General features: G+C 44.1%; 1 protein-coding gene across 1 annotated transcript; it reads right to left on the reverse strand.

Moving 5' to 3' along the window:
* Positions 1-4,759: 4,759 nt before the first annotated feature.
* Positions 4,760-7,689, reverse strand: tmem141 (transmembrane protein 141). The gene is made up of 5 exons (XM_023818701.2): positions 7,421-7,689; positions 7,075-7,141; positions 6,831-6,914; positions 6,212-6,319; positions 4,760-5,597 (listed from the first exon to the last, which is right to left on the reverse strand). The coding sequence occupies exons 1-5, from the start codon at positions 7,472-7,474 to the stop codon at positions 5,530-5,532; spliced, it is 381 nt and encodes a 126-aa protein (XP_023674469.1). The 5' UTR covers positions 7,475-7,689; the 3' UTR covers positions 4,760-5,529.
* Positions 7,690-21,143: the final 13,454 nt, after the last annotated feature.

The raw sequence follows: 21,143 nt of genomic DNA on the forward strand, positions 1-21,143 counted from the left end.
TTTGAAATAAAGAATTCTCACGGTGTAAGGTGATGCGGGGTATTTTAAACACAACGAGTATTAGGCAAGAGATATAGAGGGGTATTGTGGTGGAAGCATGCTGCTTAACCGGTTTGGTGAGCCATTTTTTTTATTTAGTAGATGCTTTTGCCAAAAGATATGCAGAATAGCTAAAGCGGGGTCAGACAGTCCCTGGAGCATTTGGGGGTTAAGGGCCTTGCTGAAGAGCCAGACTGTGAAATTACTCTGCCAATCATGGGATTTAAACCAGCAAGCATCTAATTACAGGCACAGAGTCATAACCAACCAAACCACAGGCTGACCCAGTGTGAGTCAGCACACTGATACGGCATGGTACTAGTTCAACAGGGTACCCAGGTTATCGCCAGTGTTCCTAACGGAATATCTGATAGTTCCCTGTTTCAGCTGCCGCCATGGAAGGTATGCCATTACGTCATCTCCTAGTAGGTAAACGAATTCACTCCTCGAAATATGCTAATGATTACACTACACTAAGAATAGCTTTCCTACAATAATAATACGGAAACTTGTTTTGTTGTACTGGCGACCTATTAAAATGTCCATTTATTACATTTAAAGTGAATGGGGACAGTTTGAATTCTTAGTGTCCCTGGATTAATAAAACATAATGACTGAATCAATGCCCTCATATCAACTGCACAAGGTCATAAGAGACACGTACGAATGCAGTGAAGAGTGGGCCAGGCAGCATGTCAATGGAAACATCAATAGTGAGAAAGCTTTAACCCTGACCTGCAAGTCCAGAGATTGAACCCATAATTTTTATTAATGATGCTATATTTTACCTTCGTTAATATAGCAGACATTTTGAACGAGTGAATGAATGTTATGCTTCTCGAGACACCCAAAGCGCTTTTCAGAATCAGTAGGGAGTCACTTCAACCGCCACTGTACAGCAACCATCTGGATGATGCGGCGGCAGCCATTCTGCACCATCACCTTCACCACACAGTAGCTAAGGTGGAGAAGGGCCAGGAGAGTATTCACCAATTACATGGCCAGATTATGAAGGGGCCACAGTGGGCAGTTTAAGCCAGGGTACCAACCCTACTCTTTCAAAAGATGCCTAGTGATTTTAGGACTTCAGAGAGTCAGGACCACAGCATTACATCTCATCCATAGGATGGCACCATCACCACACTGAGACATTAGGATCCACACAGACCACAAAATGGGCTCCTTTGTTGGTCTCCCATCCAAGTACTGACCAGGCCAAAAGGTGTTTAGCTTCAGATGGACTACTTAGTTTGACCTGCAGGTGGTATGGCAGCTGACACTTAGCCACTTAGCATCATACAAGTGAGGATCTGAGAGCAGGTACAGCCTCTGCACAGCACCTGAGGTTAAGAGCCTTACTTAAGGGCATGATGGTGACATTACTCTGCTAACCACCGGGCTGGAACCAGCGTCCTTCTGATCATTGGTACAGAGTCCTAACCCACGGAACCAAAGACTATCCATTGTGAGCTGAAGCGCGACATACCCAGACAAAAAAAAGCACCATGCTGGCTTTCGAAGCAGGTAGGTGACCAGCCAGGTTTGCAGTGTGAAGGAGAAGGGCATTGGTATAGTACTCCACTGAAACAAACTCTACCCACTAACTAACCATTTACACCAAAAAATACACAGTATCGAGTATGTTTACCAGTTCCTTGAACCCCTGAGCAAATGCAGCACTTGGTTTTACATTTTTTGATCTCTTTAGCTGGTGTGCTAGGCAGAGGGGGATATAGCTGTGGATTTACATTTAGGGGGTCAGCCGACTGATCTTTCCAACAAACTTAGGCAATGCATGTATGGCTGCATTGCTCAATATGAGCTACACCCTTACTACTGAATGGACTCAGACTGTCTGCAGGACCCTGCTGTATCACCATGCTCCCTCCACTTCTCCCTCTCTCTTGTTCTTGCATGTGCTCACACTCCACAGATAGACACAGGTGTCTTCAGTTGTTTACCAACGTGTCTCTATGCCAGTGTTTCCCAATAAGGTCCTAGGGGACCCCCAAACAGTCCACATTTTTGCTCCCTCCTGGGAGCTGAGAGGGAGCAAAAACATGAATTTTCTGGTGGTCTTCAAGGACCAATTTGAGAAACACTGCTCTATGCTCCAGTCATTCCTTCTCCCATGCATCTCATGCACACACTCAGACTCACTCCTCCTCTGTCCCTTTTCCCCAAATGCCACATCACCCACCCAAAGCACTGCTGTCTCTCCCGTTTGATATATCACTGTGCATGTGACCAGTGGATTGAAAGCTGGGCTGTTGCATAATCCTTCGTAAGGCTTTTAATCACAGCTGAGTTTGCTTGGGATATGAAATGGGACAGGGACTAAGGCAAGGGATGACATTGAAATAATTGGTCCAGTAATGCAAACGTTCTTTCCCTATCCACATTATTACTTTGTCTAGCTAAAGACTTTAAAGGTACATTAGCAATCTACCACTAAAAGATTTCCCCAAAAAACATCTATCAAAACACCAATTACAATGTATACACATATTTAATGCACACATCAAACCATCCAGTCATGTGATGGCCTGTCATAAAGATTTCCAGAGAGCTGAGAGTAAAGGCTGCATGACCTAGAAAGTGACAGTGGACCAAGGCTTACAGCAAAGCAACACTTGATATTATTATTATTATTATATTCATGTTGTACATCTGATGTTTCCACGTCTTTCCTTTAGATTTCAGTGAATTAGCATCTTAATCATATGTTGTGTGAAGGCGCTCATTTCACCTATTATTTTTACGCATCTTATGCTTTTATTATAGCTTATTATTATTAGTTTTTTATTGTACTGTGACCAATTCGATAGCCATGTTGTCACTGTTCTGTCACACTGATGGTCAGCGATGTGGGTTTATATACTTAAACATAAATCCACATTCCTAAATGCATGCTATCACTGTATATAATCTCTTTATGTATTTTATTGCATGCTTTTAATGGCTAATAAAAAGCAGCGTGTGGCTCAGTGGGCTAAGACTGTGTACCTGTAATCACAAGGTCATTGGTTCAAACCCAGCCTCAGCATGTCTGTGGGTCCTTGAGCAAGGCCCTTAACCCCCAGCTCCCTGGGTGCCCCAACAGGTGACTGCCCTTCGCGGACAACTTACTCTGCAAAGAGCAAGCTGGGGGAGGCGTAAAAACAATTTCCCCACAGGAATCAATAAAGTATCAATTAATTAATTAAATCTGAAAAAACACAAAATCCTATGTAGACTCCTGTACAGAAAAGGCAGTGCTGGTATAGTAAAACTGTAGCATTTGAAACATCTAATCTGTAATCAGCTGAAATACTGACATTTGAACAAATCCAAGAATGCAACACTCACAACTAAAGAGTAACTAGACCTATAAACGAGGAAGTTAATGTCCCTTTATTTCAGATGTGTGGTTTGGTTGTGCTTTGTAGTCTTATGTGTGATGATTGAGCAGTGCTCAGTCAAGAATGCTTCTAATCTAATCTGTAATTCTTGTTCAGTGAATCTCAACTTTTTAAAAATCTACTTGAATGAAATGTCCCAAAGATGTGAATTGCTGAGCCCTGACATTAATTTGTCTGGACACAAATGACTTTCCAGATTATCCTGTAGATATACCTAGCCTATCGCCATTAACACTACTGACTTGAATTTTATGGAAGATTGTTGTACTAACCCTCATGCACTTTCAAAATGCAAGTGTCTCACTTAGGATACAAGTGTGAAACATGACTGGATTACAAGAAAGGAAAGGGTTATGGAGTGAAAAAATCAGAATTACAGCAGCCTTCGGATTGCTCCTTAAAGATTCACTGCTTTGCCTGGTCCTCTGATCCGTTCCTTGGCAAATGTTGACCATCTCACAAACAGCTCAGCTCCATCCCAAGGTCTTCTTCCTCAGTAAACTCACTTCATCTTACCCCAAATCGCTCCTTAAATCGCTGATTGCTTCAATATCAACTTTGCGAGATATAACTCAAATGGCAGAAATGCTTTATCTATGTCTTAATATTTGACACTACATGTTTCATAACTGACTGCGGAATGTCTACAACAGCTGCATTTTCATTCCATTTTCAGCGACATGACATTCTTCTAATGGACAGTGGTCTCAGAGACTTGACTGAAAAATAGTTCGACAGAAGCCTTTGCGCACCGAAGTTCAGCACAGGTTCAGATTTCCTCCAACTGCACGGACATTATCTTCTCCACACCAACCAGCCGTTTAATATGCATTTTAATAATCACTGAAACACTATCATCTGCAGATAACATATTTTAGCTGTACAGCATCTACTTCAAATTTAATTACATAGCATAAAGCACCCGGTAATTCACACTAATAATAGTTTATTACAAAATATCCTTGCAAACTAATAAATAAGCACATTGATTCTGTTTCAAGCCCTAGTGAAAATGAAAGCCGACACTCCATGGACCTCTATGCCTTTAAGATAATTCCTACTTCATAAAATACTGATACTGTTAAATAATACAGAATCAGGCATTTAATATTTGACTTGGCCACAACCTAATGCATTTTCCTGGATGAGGATTTAAGCAAATCAAATGACACAGCATTTCTTTCAGTAAATAACCTCTTCTGCACCACCTTCCTGCCTAACGCCATTAGAGCAACATGTTTATCTTATCTGCAAGTGAATCACTTACCATGCAAAGGTTGTTCCAATGATAAAAAAAATAGAACATATTTTACAAAGGCTTTATTTAAATGTTTTTATTTTATTAATATAATTTATAACAAAAACTGAAAGAATTATACTTCAGTGCCCCAATATACACGTACCAGCATCATATATTTACTGATTTCTCTTGATAACTTTAGTTTAATAATTCCCTTACATCCCATAAAGCAAATCCATACCAATACAGCATGATCCTCATATCAATTCATTTTAATATAAATCTACATATTACTCACACTTATTTAGCAGCTAGTTTTGCTTAAATGATTATAAATGTCAGCACAAACAAAAAGCAGAGAGTGCACCCACCAGTGATTATAATTATCAAAGTGAAACGTTCCTTGTAGGGAAACAGCCTTTTTTATTGTTACTCTTCACAGGAAATTTATACAGCCAATTTTAAAGTTAACAATAAAAAACAACATGTACAACATCTTCATACATCTAGATTTCCCCAACATGCCCTTAAAAAGCTGAAACTAAACTAAACAGCACCACCTGTCGGTGAAATCGAGCAGTCCGTTTCCATAACTGCCTCACCACTGCAAGAATGCAGTAAGCTTGGAGTTTATTCCAGGAAGCAGAGGGCACAGGGCAGGGATACACCCTGGATTGAATCCCAGTCAATAACACTGCACATGCTAACACACTCTACAAGCAATTCAGGGATATCAGTCAACCTACGAAATATGTCTTGGATTTCCGGGAAAAAAACAGATTACCAAGAAGATCCACAGGAGGACATGATGACTGAGTGTGCAAGTGTCTGACAGCGGGACATCTTCTGCTATTCCATCACATCCCCGTACTGCGTGGTTTTAGGACCAGGTTCTGTCGTGGAAGGAGCTTCCTCATCTGTGCAATGAAATTCAACAGAATGAATTAAAATGGTCTGGGGAAGAAGGAGCACGCCATTTATTCTGGGAACGTGAGCAGCTAGCGGTAGGTAAAAACTGAGAATTGGCCCAGGTTAGATGAAATAAATCAAATGTTTCATTCAGATACCAAACAAAGACAAAAAATTCAAGTCATTATCTTTAACAGTTTTTGAGACACAGTTGTTGGGGCACCTCCTGACGTGATGAGTGGATACCTCACTTTTACTTCTACAGTGTTTATTGTGGGATTTCACTATGACAAAAACACCTTGTCTTCCAAGATTTATTTTAATACCCAGTTTATTGTGTGTGTGTGTGTGGGGGGGGGGTTATAGACTTCTGTGGGAGATTCAGGGGTGAAACTGGTTGAACCGCTGAAAAATCGTTGTATTTCAATGAAGGACTTCAAGTGCAGTTTTTGAAAAAAAATAAGGAATCGGTTGGCAAAAAGAAATATCCTTCATTTTTGCAAAAAAAAAATAAATTGATATGCGACATTTCTGGACAGTAAAATAAGCTGAATCTGACACTTTCCTCCCAACAATGTGCTTACCGGCCAGTACCTAATAACTGGGGGCGAAAGGCACTTACTCTCAGGAGCCCTGTCCGGGTAGCTGCCCGTTTCCAGATACATCCACAGGTCCGAGCACTTCTGGGTCTCCCAGCGCGTCACTGTGTAGCTGCAGACTGAGCCGGCCACTGGGGCAGGGAATGATGGAAGAGTGGGTAAGAACAAGGAGCCAAGATGGCTGAAGGATGGGGAAAGAATGCAGGAAGAATTACGTTCCTAAATGAGGAAAGTGTGAGCCGGACAGCTTGGTTAGCCAGCATCCCTGGAGCTGTGGGGGTTAAGGGCCTTGCTCAGGGGCCCAATGGTGACTGATTACTCAGCCAACTACGAGATGAAACCCCATGACCTTACAGACGAGGGCACAGATCCCAAACCTACTGAGCCACACACTTCTTATTTAGAGATATTTAATAAAAGCATTTCCTTAAAATGTCTAAAACTCCTGTTTGAAACAACCTTCCAGTAAACCCAAAGAAGAAGCAGAGGAACAAGCCCCTTAATGGTTGTAACGTCCTAGATCCTTCCTACAATCAAACGTGAGTGGAAATTCATTGAAGCCTCCTGAAAACTTTATTCAAAACCATGAAGCTTGTGTTGTATTTTCTCCATGAGGCAGGTATTCAAGCACATGTCTCTCACCCACTGAGAGCAGCAGGTTCCACTGAAGTGGATAATGGAGCCTCCTCTGCAGGGCCTTCTGCAAGGCGAACAAGCCCGCTGTGCCTGTGGACAAGCAGCAGGCAAACATGTCAGCAGCAGGGGCAATGGGAAAATAGCCAGGCTGGAGAGATCGAGCTCACTGTTCTCACTATGATCACGACCAAAGGGCCGAAGAATGTGGGGGGGAAAACGCATCCAGTCCTAGTTTTGGTTCTGCACTCACCGAAAATAAAGGTCCCCATTCCTGTCATGAACGCACGTGACTGGCATGCAGCGTAATGCTGCAAACCCTGAGAAAGCAAAGAAATAGCAAATTTACTGGCATGAAAACAGGGCTATTTCTTCCAGCCCTAATGGGATCAGCCAACCAGGAATAATTTGAAACTTTATTTTTACTGAACACATGAAAACAAAACGACGGAATGTTAAACCAGATAACCGACCGTCAGCTTGTTGTGAATTGTCAGCAAGATACTTTTCAGCTAAGTATGGATTCTTTCCTCAGTTACAGATACTTCGAAGAAAAGTGACTAGCAAAGGTCTTAAAAGTACTAAATGTTAATGCACACCGGATGTTTTGCAGCCACTGCATCGTCGACCTTGGAGATCCCGAGATTGACCATCCCTTTCGGCAGGCAGATTTCGGTGGAGGATGGGACTCCTTAACCACCGCAAATCGGTCTACGTGAATCTTCTAAACACGATCGTCGTTATCTACAGGTATTCGTTTACTGTTCATCATAGATGTCAGCAAAGAGTATCGGCCGGCGTTCTGCTTCCGAGTCACCGTGCGGATCCTGTCTAAAAAGAGCACTGCGGCTTCTTGCGGAGCGGAGTATAACGTTTCGATGACGCAGAGAACACGATCTAAACGAAACCGAATAGGGCTTTTCCTGATTAGCAATGCATGATTGATCAGCGAGTGTTACAAGTTTATCAGTTTTAAAAATGTTAGCAGATTTACCTTACTTACTTTACAGTGGTGCGGCAGTATTTAATTTTTGGTTTAAAATACATGAGTATACTGAAGGGACAATAGAAAAAAAATCCCACTTCACTGAAAACTATTTTATTAAAAGATCTACATGAATAGGAACAAGTTACGACGTCATTTATACAGTTCGTACAAATACAAGGACACTTAAACTAACCACTTAACCCCATAAAATGCAACATCTATGATTTCCCGCACTGGTACGTGCAGTTTTAGATGGACTGGCGATCTTAAATTGCCCTCAATTATTGTACCCCAGATCTCCTGAAATTTCAAAAACGCTGAACTGGAGTAAACAGTTGTGTTAAAGGGATGACTCGATGTCTTCATTAATTGTTCCCCAGTTGAGTAGAATCCATTACAGGATTTGCACCTGTCACTCGCGACAGGAACAACCTTTGACAGACTCCTTCCTCCTCCTGCCCGCTTTCATCCGAACTTTGGTAAGACAGTGTCCCCCTTTCATTCCCGTCTCTATGCCGGGTCCCCTGAGGGAGAGGGGGGAGAACGGGAAGGGGGGAGGGAGGACACACACATTTGGATGAGGAACAAATATGTAGCAGATATATGGAGCTAAGCCAAGATCACCATCTAGTGGCGTCAAAAAATACAGCGAATGGTTCATAAAGTGTGATTTCGTCCATCATTAGTAAATATAATATTTAAAATTATAAAATGTACCTGCATTAATATAACCGTATGTAGGAACTAGTCTGCTGATACAAAGCATCGCTTATTATTCTGTGGCTTAGATAATACTAACTGTTAACAGCTCATTTTACCCATTCATACAGGTTAACATTTTACTAAAATAAATCAGTAAGCCCCTGGTTCAACAGTACAACAGAAAGACCCTTTCTGGAACAAAAAAATAGCAGCCTGATGGTGAATCCATATCCTTAACCACCATGCTGCCTCTTTAGAAGGTCCTGTGAAGGAATATTTGGACCTTCCAATATAGACCCAATGAAGAATACCTGAAATTAAGGGTGTACTCATACTAGGCGATCCATACGGTGCCTGAGCACGTTTGACCCCCAAAGTCCAGTTCGTTTGACTGGTGTGATTGCGCCGTGCTGTGCCCGGTTTGCTGAACTGTGTCCAGGCCTGCTTGAAGAGGTGGGGGAGTGGGGAGGGGGGACAATTGTGCCACTGGGTGTAGTGTGAGTATGTCCTTAGTATCGTCATGTTGAGCTGTTACCTATCTTTGAGAATGTGGCTTTCATTGTGTCGGGTCCAGGCTGTCAGAGAGGGGCTGTCCGGCTCTAAGCTGCCCCTCCTCACCACCCTCGCTGGTTTCCATGGTGAGAACAGGGTAGAAATGTAGATGTTTAAAATGTCAAATGCCAGCGCATCTCTCCTCGTAAAAGTGTTTCCTGACAAAGTACTGAGAAAGGGCTCTGACAGTAGTCACACTGTCATATGGTGGTGGGAGCCGGCCTGCCACGTCTGCTGAGGATCCCAAGCCACTTACAGACACGCTGGGCCATCAGTGGTAGGCCTTGTCTTTCCCTGGATGTTTCTGCTGGATCACTGGACACCAAAAGCCCTTGGGCTACATGGAAAATTTGGAGGGGGGGGGGGGTGGTATTTCAGGGGTACAAAGAGAATAACAGAGTGATGACATTACATAAAACTTACTTCAGTAAATGTGGGCTTACGCAAAAAAATATTGAGATTATTTTACGGAAGCGGTAACAGAAAGAGACCCATAAGTAAATTTACACATCATCTTCTCATTTATTCAATATGTGTTCTCTAGTACATATTAGTCGTATATTTTTGGCTTATCTGTTCTTTTTATAATGTGTCTTGATATGCTGCTGGAATTTAAATCCAAGTTACGGATAACTTGACTTACACTAGCGTTTGTGGAACTGCATGTATAATTTCACTAAACCGACTTACATCTAATTGGCCTTATACTACATTTTCTTTTGTTTGCTTGATGTAAATGTTACAGTAGTTTTGCTGATAGAGCGGTTTGATTGGGCATTTCAGAAGAGAGGAGACGCCCTCTAGCTCCCCCTATCTGCGGCCGCCTGTCATACCTTCTCCAGGTTTGGTTCTTCTCTGCACAGAGGCGAAGTTTTCGGGCCCATTGTTCTGTGGCTGTGGGGCCAGTGTGTCCCCCCCTGCCTTGGGGTGTTGTGGGGGCCCAGGGAGCTTGTGGAGTAAACCTCTGCTTGCTGGGATCATGGTGACCCTCCCTCTGGCATCTCGCCCAAGGTCAGTAGCATCACCGCTACTCAGGGTTCCCAGAGCAACCTAACACCCCCCCACCACACGCAAGCATATAAATTTAGTTTTATGTTAGTGCTCCTTGGCCTGAAACATGCCTTCTATAAAAAAGTGACATAACTCTTGCCAGGTCAGTTAACTGGCTGTTAATAAATATGTATACACTTGAAGCAGTGTGGATTCCATACTTTAAGAAAAGATCATAAACAAATAATTTACAAGTATCTCTTATAGCGTAATTTCAGACTTGCTGTAATGCTTTTGCCCCCTATAATATTTTACATATATTCATATATCTGATGCTCTCATCCAAAGTCACTTCCAGTAGAGGGAAGGGTTACAATTAATCTGTGTTATTTATCAAAAAACAGCCCTTAAAACTGACACATGCAGCTGTCTGCCTGTGTTTGATGTCTCAGAAGCACATCTCAGAGTCTGGCTGCTTTCAGCAGCCTGGGAAATCGCTGATCACCTGTACATAGAGATGAGTTTAAAAACAGTCCAATGTTAGTCCAAGACTAGTCTTAATGGATTCACAATTGTCTTTTGTCCCTTTTATAATATTGTACATGTGATTGTCTTTTATACCAAAAAAACAATAAAATAGTCACAGCCTCCAATATTTAATAGGTCAAACGTCCTTGCAGTATGATCGCATTTATTGCAACGTCACTGACTACATGATGGTTGTGTAAATACCTGTGCTTGTTTCGGTCGCTCTTTGTCTGCTTGTGGCACTGAAGGGTCAGACGGGTCCCTGGTGGACGGCTATGAGGAGGTCGTGGCTTTTTGACCTCTCCTCTGACCTCCACGTCCTCCCTGACCTTTGTGAGCTCCTTGAGGTCCTTGGCTGACTGGAGAGAGGCAGGAACTTGTGGGTGTGGCACACAGGAGGGAGTATATAGGCACCTGTAGGACAGACCACAGCTGTGTGTAGTGGGTTAGTGGGTATCTGCTCCAGAAGCTTGTGGGTTCAAATCCCATGACCAGTAGAGTAAGCATATTGCAGTTGGGCTCTGCATTCAATTGCTCCAGTCTGACCCTGTTCTCTGATCCTCACTTGTACATCGATTTGGACTAATGTGTCTGCTAGAAGTAATAAATGGCATTTAGACAGACAGATAGACGCACAGACCCTGCAGGCGGGACCCGACCCCAGACTTGCAGTTTTTAAGCTGTAAACACATAAAGATTTGAATGTCTGCCTATGCAACCTCCAAATACCCATCCAAGCCAACAGCAGTGCAGCATAACTGAGACACTGGCACCATCTGTTTCAGTTCCCCTCTGTTTATTGGTGCCAAGGCCCTCAGCATGTTACCCCAGGGTGCGTGAGTATCTGTGGCGGGCCGTCCTCTTGGTGACCGGCTGGCTCTGACAGCGCCCTTCGGAAGTGATGGCGGCGACCGTGCAGGTGTAGGCGGTCGGCAGCAAGCCGTCGGGCGGTGTGGGCGCGCTCCGTGCCCAGGTAGGCCACACGGCCGTTCAGCCGCAGCTCGTGGTTGAAGAGGCGGCCCAGTGGCAGGGAGGGGGCGGCCCAGCACTGTCACCGTCAGCCTGCGGGGGGCGTGATCCCGGCCGTCTGACGTGCGTGTCTCCACCCAGGTGCTTAGCCCCACCGCAGCCCCGGGCCCCACCACACGTACGCCAAGGCGGTACAGGGTGCCAGGGGAGAGGCCGCGCACGATAGCCCTGGCACAGAGCAAATAGGCATGGTTGGAAGGGGGCAACCAGGGGCAAATTAATGCATAGGGTATCCCAAGGCTGTAGGAAAATCAGGGGCCGTGGCTGGCAAAACAGGGGCCCCACCCTGCCTCAGGGAAAATAGAATAGTCAGTGCAATCCCCAACCCCCCCGATTGGCAGATTTTACAGCCAACAATTCCCCCATGTCAGCCTAGGGCCCCCAAAAAAGTTAACAGAGTTAAATGCATGGAGAGAAGCTTCACTTACCTAACCCTAAACCTAACCCTAACCCAGGCTTTGTAGTTGTACCCAGCAAAGTTTCACCGTGGTATAACTGGTACGACCTGGGCTTCAGCCCACCCTCTGGTGCAGCCCAACTCAGCTTGACCTGGGTCGCCGTGCAGCCAATGACACACAGCTGCTGCGTTTGGCCTGACCCTAGTTCCACCCCTTCTCTTTCGACAACCAGTAGAGCGTGCTCGCTGCTAGGGCTGATGTCGTTGTCAGCAGTGGAATGGATGATGCAAAGCGAGAGAGTCGATTGGAACTGGAGTGCGGAAAGGGGTAGGGTCACGTGACATTGGGTACCACGGTACAGCAGCCTGTCTTCGTCCAGGAGACTGGAAAGAAAAATTAAGATTAGCCAGATGTTTTCTAAGAATCCCCAGTTGGCACACAGGAGAACGAACCCCTATTTCTCACCTATACGTGACCTCCAGGCTGCTCTCAGGCATGCACTGAGACCATGTAGGAACCTGATGTCAGGCGCTTTGTTGTCGGAGGAAGCGGTTTGGGGAGACGCTGTAACTTCCTCAGACAGAAGCTGACTTCCTCCTGCAGCTCCCAACCAAGCGACCATGAGCTTCACAGAGCCTGAAGGAAGGACAGTTAAAGAAACCCAGTTATCCTCTCCATTCTCAGAAAAGCAGTCCAGTTCACTGCTTACTAATCTCAGATTACTACATTCCAAACATCATATTTAAATGACATGTGTTATTGAAATTAGATTTTTCCATTATAACGACCTGAAATACCTTTTCACTTAGAAACTCCCTGCAAAAATAAATCCCAAATGCATGCTGTTGAATTCATGTAGCTGTGTTTAAATGCTCTAAATGCTTAGCATATTAGCTCAGTGTAATGGAACAAAATCTTTATAAACATCATTAGGCAGCTAAGCGAGGAATGGACTAGAAAGGAAATAAACGCCAATCTCACCCGCAGCCGTGCTGTCTGACTCACACCACTCCGCTGGGCTGTGACACTAGCGCCCTCACTGCCCTGTGACCGTCATTGCAGGATAATATAATGAGAAGTGAATGAACGAGCGACTTTAAACATCAAACATGTCTGATACTGAGAGTAAAAGGCAGAGGCAGTTTAACATGGTCAGAGGCCCCTGGGCTGTTTGAGTTGTCAGAGGGGCCCCTACTACTTCCTACAATGGTGTAGTTGTCTGTTGGGGGGGGGGGGGGGCCTGACAATAAAAGTTGCTGATGGTGGTGGTGCTTTATCATTTCATTAAACATGATTAATTGAGGCCCCTTTTAGCAGAGGCCCCTGGGCTTCAGCCTGAGAAACCCCATGCATTTCAGGGCCCCTGGTATACAAAATGATTTTAGCAGTTTTTTGTGGTACCTGTGGAGGGTCTACATCTGCTGGCTGGAAGAATGCACGCCATCAGGTGGAGGGACAGACAGACCGACAGACCGACAGACGGACAGACGGAGGGACTGACTCACACGGCCGCGAACCAGGCGCCGTCAGGTTCTTCCTCCAGCAGGCAGGAGCGCAGGCCATCCAGCAGGGGGGGGGAGGCGGGGCTCCCGAGCACCAGAGCATGCCCGGCTTCTTCCGCCGCCAGGCAGCTGAGTGCGAAGCAGGCCGTCTGTGCCGCTGCAGGCCCGCTTCCCGCACACAGCAGGGCCTGCAGGCCGCTGACCTGGTGGCGCGATCGGACCGGAACATGCTGAGCTGCGCTGGGCCCACTGGAGCGACAGAGCTCTAAACACGTCTCTGAACAAAGACACAGCTAGAAATCACATGGCAACAGACAGACAGGCAGCACTAGACTCAGTTCAATTCATTTTGATTTCAAGTAACGCCTTCTTCGCAAATAACAAGAGGCATGAAACAGGAAGGGAGTGTGGGGGGGAGCGAGAGAGAAAGAAAGAAAAATGCATGCTAGTAGACAGTAGTGGAGAACCAACCAGAAACTCCTGAGTGAGGACCTCTAGGGGTCAAAGGTAGACTGGATGTCCAACCCCCTCAGCATACTGATATTCCAGAATATGAGCTTTCTTTAAAGCAAGGTGTAAACTGAGGTCATAGTCCATCAGTGAGCCAGTTCTCCAAGCAGTTTTTATTTTGTGTTCACAGCAATAGCGTTTAGCCGCACTGATAGTTGGATAAGCTACCACAACATGGTTACACTACATCTTACTAAGTGAGATAGCTATGACTGGCTACTTACAGTCAGCCATCTGAGCCAATATTTAGACAAGCTGAATATTTCCCACGAATCGTATGATGAAGCGAGAACCGAGTGTTCCCAGAAGCCTTTGAGAAAGGTGGGAAAACAGAGAATTCTGGGTTTTGGAAACATCAACATGGAGACATCCAGATAGTCACCAGTCATCCAAATCATGTCATTTATTTCAAATGTACTTAATTCTGTACACGTTGCATCCTTCGCTGAAAACGAACGGCTCCCAGCACTCGGAGGCGTTCTCAAACTGGGATCCCGCGACAGAGGCATTGTGGGAAAGTGAGCCTTCGGCGAGGCATGGCAGGCCCACCTGTGTGACTCTGTGCCAGGCAGGCCGCCAGCCTCCTCAGTGTGCAGGGGGCGGAGGGCAGGCTGAGCAGCGTGCGGCAGGTGACCTCGCTCAGGGACAGGCGGGCCAGGGCCAGAGCCCAGTTCATGGCACCGTCTTCCCCCTGCCCGTGCAGTCTGACCAAGCCCCGCAGCACATGGCAGAGCACGCCGTCATCCCGCTGCAGCAGCTCCCGTCCCGCAGAACTCCCCGCCTGTCCCGTTGAGACACCCCCTTGCTCATAAATACTGACCCTCTGGGTTGAAGACCTTTAGAGTCTGAAATCAGCTGCTTTTACACCGTTATGGTGTTTAGTGACCTAAGCTGCATTTAATTGATTTAATTTATCCCACCCATCTAAGGCTGCTGTGCTTATTAACATGCACGGTGTTGGGGAAGTTACTCACCAAAGTAATCCATTCCAAACATAGGTGGAAACTTCAGGTCCAGAAAGTACAAATCCATACCACAGTTTTGTTTCAACCAACCAGTTGAGTACTCTGTGACTGTGACTCTATACTCGACCGGTTGGTTGAAACAAAATCATGGTCTGGATTTAAACTTTCTGTACCTGAACTTTCTACCTCTACCTGTAATGTATTACTTCTGTGAGAAACTTCCCCAACACTGAACATACAGTATCAGTCAAAAGTCTGAACACACCTGCTTTTAATGCATTGGTCCCTATTTTAAGTATGTTATTCTCTGTACAGTAAAGGGCCTCAAGGCAGTCAATCGATACATATCAAGTACTGCAACAACCAAGAGAAACATACGTCTCAAAATGTTCTCAGATTTCAGACTTTTCTAAATAGCCCCCTTTACTTCAGTGGCAGCACTGCAGACGCCTGGCATCCTTTCCACCAGCTTCCAGACGGTGCATTCCCTTTGCCCTCGGAACTCGGATTCCGAGTCGGATTCCGAGTTTTGAAGCCGGAAGTGACGACATGCACGCTCCCGTTTCTCAGAAATCCGAGAAATTTCTCGGACAGCACAGAGGATCCCGAGTTCAGAATCCAAGATGGCTGCACCCTTTATTAACAGAAGGGAAAGTTGTAGTCTTATACTGTTTAAGCACTACTTCTCATTTGTGGCTCATTAAATCGGTCGCACACACTATACCGTCCAACTTATCTGTGGACGTGTTGCTACGGGGTTTTATACGTGAAGCACCGCACGTAATGTGTTATCAACTGACATTGCTAACAATGGCTACCAATTAACCGGGCTAGAATTGGATTTCATGATTAGTCGGATTATTTGTCGGATTTAAGGTAGTTCAGGCTAATTGTAAGTGAACAAAGATAAAGGCCATTTAAACTGAGGTACCTTAAATCCGACAAGTTGTCCGGCTAAGCAAAAAATCTTGCTTTTTCATATGGGTCCATGGTATTGCTACTTTTGTGGCAAATGGAACACATCCGACTCGAGTTTTTATCGGATGTGACAAGGCAAAAGGACTAGTAGCCACCTGGAATGCTTCTCCAACAGTCCTCAAGGAATCTCCACAAGTTCTGGGCATAAGTCAGCTATCTTCCTCTTACTCTTCAGTCCAAGTCATCCCAAACCAGCTCTGTAGGGTTTAGGTCAGGGGGATTGTGGGGGCCAGGTCATCTGTCACAGCACTCTGTCTCTTTTCTTGTTCACACGATAATACTTAGTACATACCCACACATTGTGCTCAGGGTCGTTATGTTGAAAACCAAATAATTTTCAGGTGTGTCCAGACTTTTGACTGGTACTATACACAACTGCAATAAAACCATTTTGTCCAGCCCTTGTGCTTTGCACTGTCTTGTGCTTTGAGTACTGTGAAGTACTGTTAAGTATTGTGAAGTATTGTGAAAACCCTCCCTCTGTTATTTCCTCTTTGTATCTTGCTGTGCTCCTGTTCGTGGGAGTTTTACTTACACAATAATGTTCTGAGTGCACATGGAAAAATGACTGATTCAGAGAGGTAACCATACAGATTTTAGAGGAGGTGGGTACAAACAATTAGATGAGGTGGGACCAAGACCATTTGACTTTACTTAATCGATTTCAGCTGATTCTGTGATGTGCTTAGCTGAGTTACCAAAGATGCTATGGCTCCAGCAGCATTTGTTACAGTATCCAGGCTGTCTTTGATGAGCAGCCTCCCCAAGGCTCCCACCAGCCCATCGCTGTGTCCCTGAGTCCCTTCTTTGAGTTTCTGCACAATGTCCTCTCTTTCCAACAGCACCTCCAAGAGGGCAGAAGCAGCATTGCACTTCCTGACAAAAAAAACCCACATTATTAAATACCTATGCCGTATGCTTCTGGCTCCAAGCTTACTGTGGATTTAATGGATATTATTATGTAATTTCCTTAAAAAGCAACTACAAAGCTCAAGTAGAACAAATTCAATTTTTAAATGATAACTATGCATACAACTAGAGTCCTGGTGTAACCATATTGATAAGATAACATAGTACAGAGTAACTTTCGAGCTGAGAAAAGCCACTGCTGTTTTACTGTTGAGAAAGGTACTTAATCTTAACCTAGATAACCAGCTGTTGAGCATTCAAATAATAATCCTCAGATAGTTGGAGAGCAGCCTGTGGCTGCTAACAGTTGAGGCTGAGGTTGGTGTGTGGCTAAGGAAGCTGGGCCTGTGATCCAAAAGTCCCAGGTTGAATCTCAGGCTTGGCAGAGTGATTTCTCTGTTGGCCCTTAACCCCCAGTTCCTCTAGGGGCTTTTCTGACCCCTCCTCAATTGTACGTCACTTTTGTAAAAGCACAGCATTTACAGCCTGACAGGTTAACATTGCCTTTGAAGTTCACAATGTGTCCACACTAACTGCTGCTGACAAAGTACAGGTCAAACCAGCATCACTGTCAAGCACATTACAATGCAATCACTAACTGGACACAGCACACCAGAGCTCAGAATCACTGTCACGGGTACTAAGTTTTTATTTGTAGATCCGTGTTACCCAACCAGCTATTGTGCCATAACCACTCATTTGGAACTCCATTAGTAGGAATTGGTTAAATGGTTTTCAACTCAAAACCTTGTAAAGTTCGAAAACATCAGGTGTGAACTTTAAATCAAATTCCATTGGCAGCGCTAATAATGGTGACAAATGTCACCGCTAACAGTCTCCCAGGACGGCTGCCGCACGCACACCCACCGTCCAGAGTTCAGAGTCTAGAGCCTGTTGCTGTGGAGATGGATAAACATGCTCTCCCCTATTGAATGATCATCCCCCCCCCAATAACAAAGTATAATTACAACATGGCATTTCATGCATACTCCAGTCACTGTAGGATCCCGTTGTGGGGTCGAGTGCATGACTTGCAGCATATCATATGTGTGGGTGATTCCATTATTATCTGTGTGCATAGTAGTAACCAGTTCATCACCCCCGATGTTTAACATTCAGTTACGTCCATTTATCAGGGTTGCTTTTTTTTTTGGCAAAAAAATGGTCTGCCGTAGTGAGTCAATATAGCAGTCTTGGACAATAACACTGTTATTCTCAAAATTTAAGTGGCAGTTTACACACAGTAACACAATAAGTATGAATCATAGATTTTGTGATTTTATATTGGTATATAACTTTTCAATATCATCATGTTAAAAAAAAACATACTTCAAACCATTATAAAAATAATAAATTCTCATTCTCAGATGGAAAAATACTGCAAGCATACGTGCTAGTTTTGCTTTAAGTTTGCAGAATCCTTAAATTTGGCAAGCATAGTGGGGGTGGATAGTAAGGGTGACCTCTGATATTAAAATTTGACATTTCATTAATATGACTTTGCACTTATCAAAGTCCTTAACAATCAGAGCATGGAAATCTTAATATGCAAAGAGCATAAGGACACATATTCCCATTTCAGAATTGCAGAAATAAGGTTACATTGAACTTATTCTTACAGTTCAGCTTATTCATGTTAATTATCGTGTTAATATTCCTGAGAATTAGAGGTACTCACCTCTTGATCACTGCGCCTTACCTTTAATCTGGAGATCTGAGTGACTCTCCCAGCACCCTGATGTACTTATCCGTATTGGGAGCCCGCAGAAGTTCTTCCACCAGTTGTTCCTTGTCAGGAGTCAGGAGCTCCAACGCGACTTCTGAGCGCAGCAGTCCGGCCAGCGCATGTCCAGGCGCCAGGCCGTTTGCGGCAGAGCACGCCATCCACCGTCAGGTCATTGCGCTTAAGCACCGGACCGTAACACCACCGAGCAGACTGAAGGTACGGAAGTGGGGATGGCGGTACCTTCAGAAAGAAGGCATGCGGAAAATGCAGTCACGTGGCTCAATGAAAGCGCTCCATCACTGTATATGAAATTCCTCTCATTCCACCGATTTCCAAATAATAAAAGCTGCAAAAAACACCTTAGCAGAACGAAAACATACGGGAAAACATTAAAATCACTTACCAACACTTACCAAATACATGAATTCGGTTACTGATATTTAGTTTTATCTAACCTAAATCAATGTAGGTAGATCCCAGGGTGTTTTACAAAAAAAGAGAGTTTTGAAATTTCAGTTTTTTCTCGGTAAATTTGGCTCTAAGTGAAAAATGTGGTGCAGTGCCCACCCCAAATACACTACCATGCTGATGGTCAGTCTTAATAGATTTCCTCGGTTTCTGTCGGCATTAACTTGAAAAACATATTCCCTTAGCATTAAAATAAGCCTACATTTATACTGAACGAATTTCGTAGTGTTTGGTTATACTCGGCTGTCATATACCACTACAAATATGTATAATGTTAAACTTATTTAGAGCCAAATTATTAAAACCTCAGCTAGAACTGTTTGGTGTTACGGAAGATATAAGCCTATTTAGTCTATTTGGTCTTAATGACTTAATAACCTTGAAGCTTGTGCGTTGAAGCCTATAACCAAATATATATAATTCGCTAATCATATGCAGAAATAATTGCGAAATACGTAGTCTATCTACTCCCGCTTTTTTTTGGCAGTTTTATGTATTATCGGAGGGACGAAAGTGGGGAGCACGAAAATCAACACGGTACGGAGACTGATGCTCCTAAAACTTAGTGACAACTTCTCGCCGACTCGACCAATCAGATTCAGCGGCGGCTGCCAGTCTAAAGCACCAGTGCTCTGATCACCATGACGACGCGGGACAAAAGGTCATTCATTCCACTTGTTTACATATTAAACGACCGAATCTCGTTTATATAACGCCGACAATTAGTTTAATCGGCTTCGGAAGATCTCTATGGCATTTTTATATTTATAACGCAATTCATAAATTTGGCTACGTTTTGACATTTGTGCAGAAAGTTGCATCTATGGCTTATGGAAGTTTCAATGAATTTAAAATTAATTTAAAAAAATTAGCTAGTCTCTTTAATACTAAAGTGGAGTGCTGTGGCGTCCACTTGTGGTGGCTCGAGATTACCTGTCTCTTTACGTAGCTTTAATCCGCCCCAGAAAGCATTAGAATTCATGGCTTCTGTGCAATTCTTGTCCTTCGGCTCTCCAATTAATTCGTTAAATGTGAACAATGGGTAATGAATCAGCCCATTGAGTAACACAACATGGCAGTTGAAATATTTTATTTTAACAATAACTTTAACTTTTCCATTTTTACAGTGAAGAGATGGTCAGCCCAACCATTTGCCCATTCATGTTTATTTTCTTAAAGATAATTCTTTAATACACAAAGCTTCCAGCCCTCTCATATCCTCTCTCCCACTAAACAACTAAGATCAGGACGAGGGAATTAAAACAATTCAGTGCACAGTGTTCGAACCCGTCCAGATAAATTAAAAGTAATAAAAACGATAATTAACATGTTGCTGCATGTAGGTATGCTTGCTGCATGCATGTCTGTGCATGCTCATGTTTGCTGAGGGGGGGCAGGGGTGGCACATAAAGATGAACAGAAAAACACTACTTGCTTGAAATATTTTTCAAAATAAGGGGCTCCCTTGTAACGGAATCTACATACCCATTTTTTTTTTTAAATCAGCTATTGACCTGCAGATGATGAAACAGAAAATGCAACCACTAACACTCTTCTGGGCATTAAATTCTAAATGGCCAAACCATGTTAACAATCCAAGAATCAGCTTTGGCGCTTGAACAGTTTGTTTTCCCCCCTAGGAAAGCCCTCAAATATGTAAAGTAGTGCAGGAGTATATGTAGTGTACAAGTTAATGCAAGGTGGAACAAAGGGGTTTACGGCATCCCCAGTGAGATACAGTGGAACACCCCTGCAATGCAATGCACCATCCCCCCCCCCTCCTCCCCCCCACATACATTATAAACTAGCCTCAAGTTTTCACTGAGGCTCATAACAAAAAACAAAAACTAATAAAAATACACAAATTTCCCAGTGCTGACCACTTGTCCTTCAGTCAGCCGTATCAGCACAAACCGTACCAATAGCGCTTCAATGAAATGATGCTCAGTCTGTTGTGCTTTAGTCTCAGAGCATAACAGGGAGATGAATGTGCGAGCATGTGCACCAGTGGTCCACCAGGGGGCAGTACAGTGTAGAGGTCCATATTTCATTGTGCCAGCCACAGAGCAGAGACTGG

This window comes from Paramormyrops kingsleyae, chromosome 7 (genome assembly GCF_048594095.1).
Source record: "Paramormyrops kingsleyae isolate MSU_618 chromosome 7, PKINGS_0.4, whole genome shotgun sequence".
Taxonomy (NCBI): Eukaryota; Metazoa; Chordata; class Actinopteri; order Osteoglossiformes; family Mormyridae; genus Paramormyrops; species Paramormyrops kingsleyae.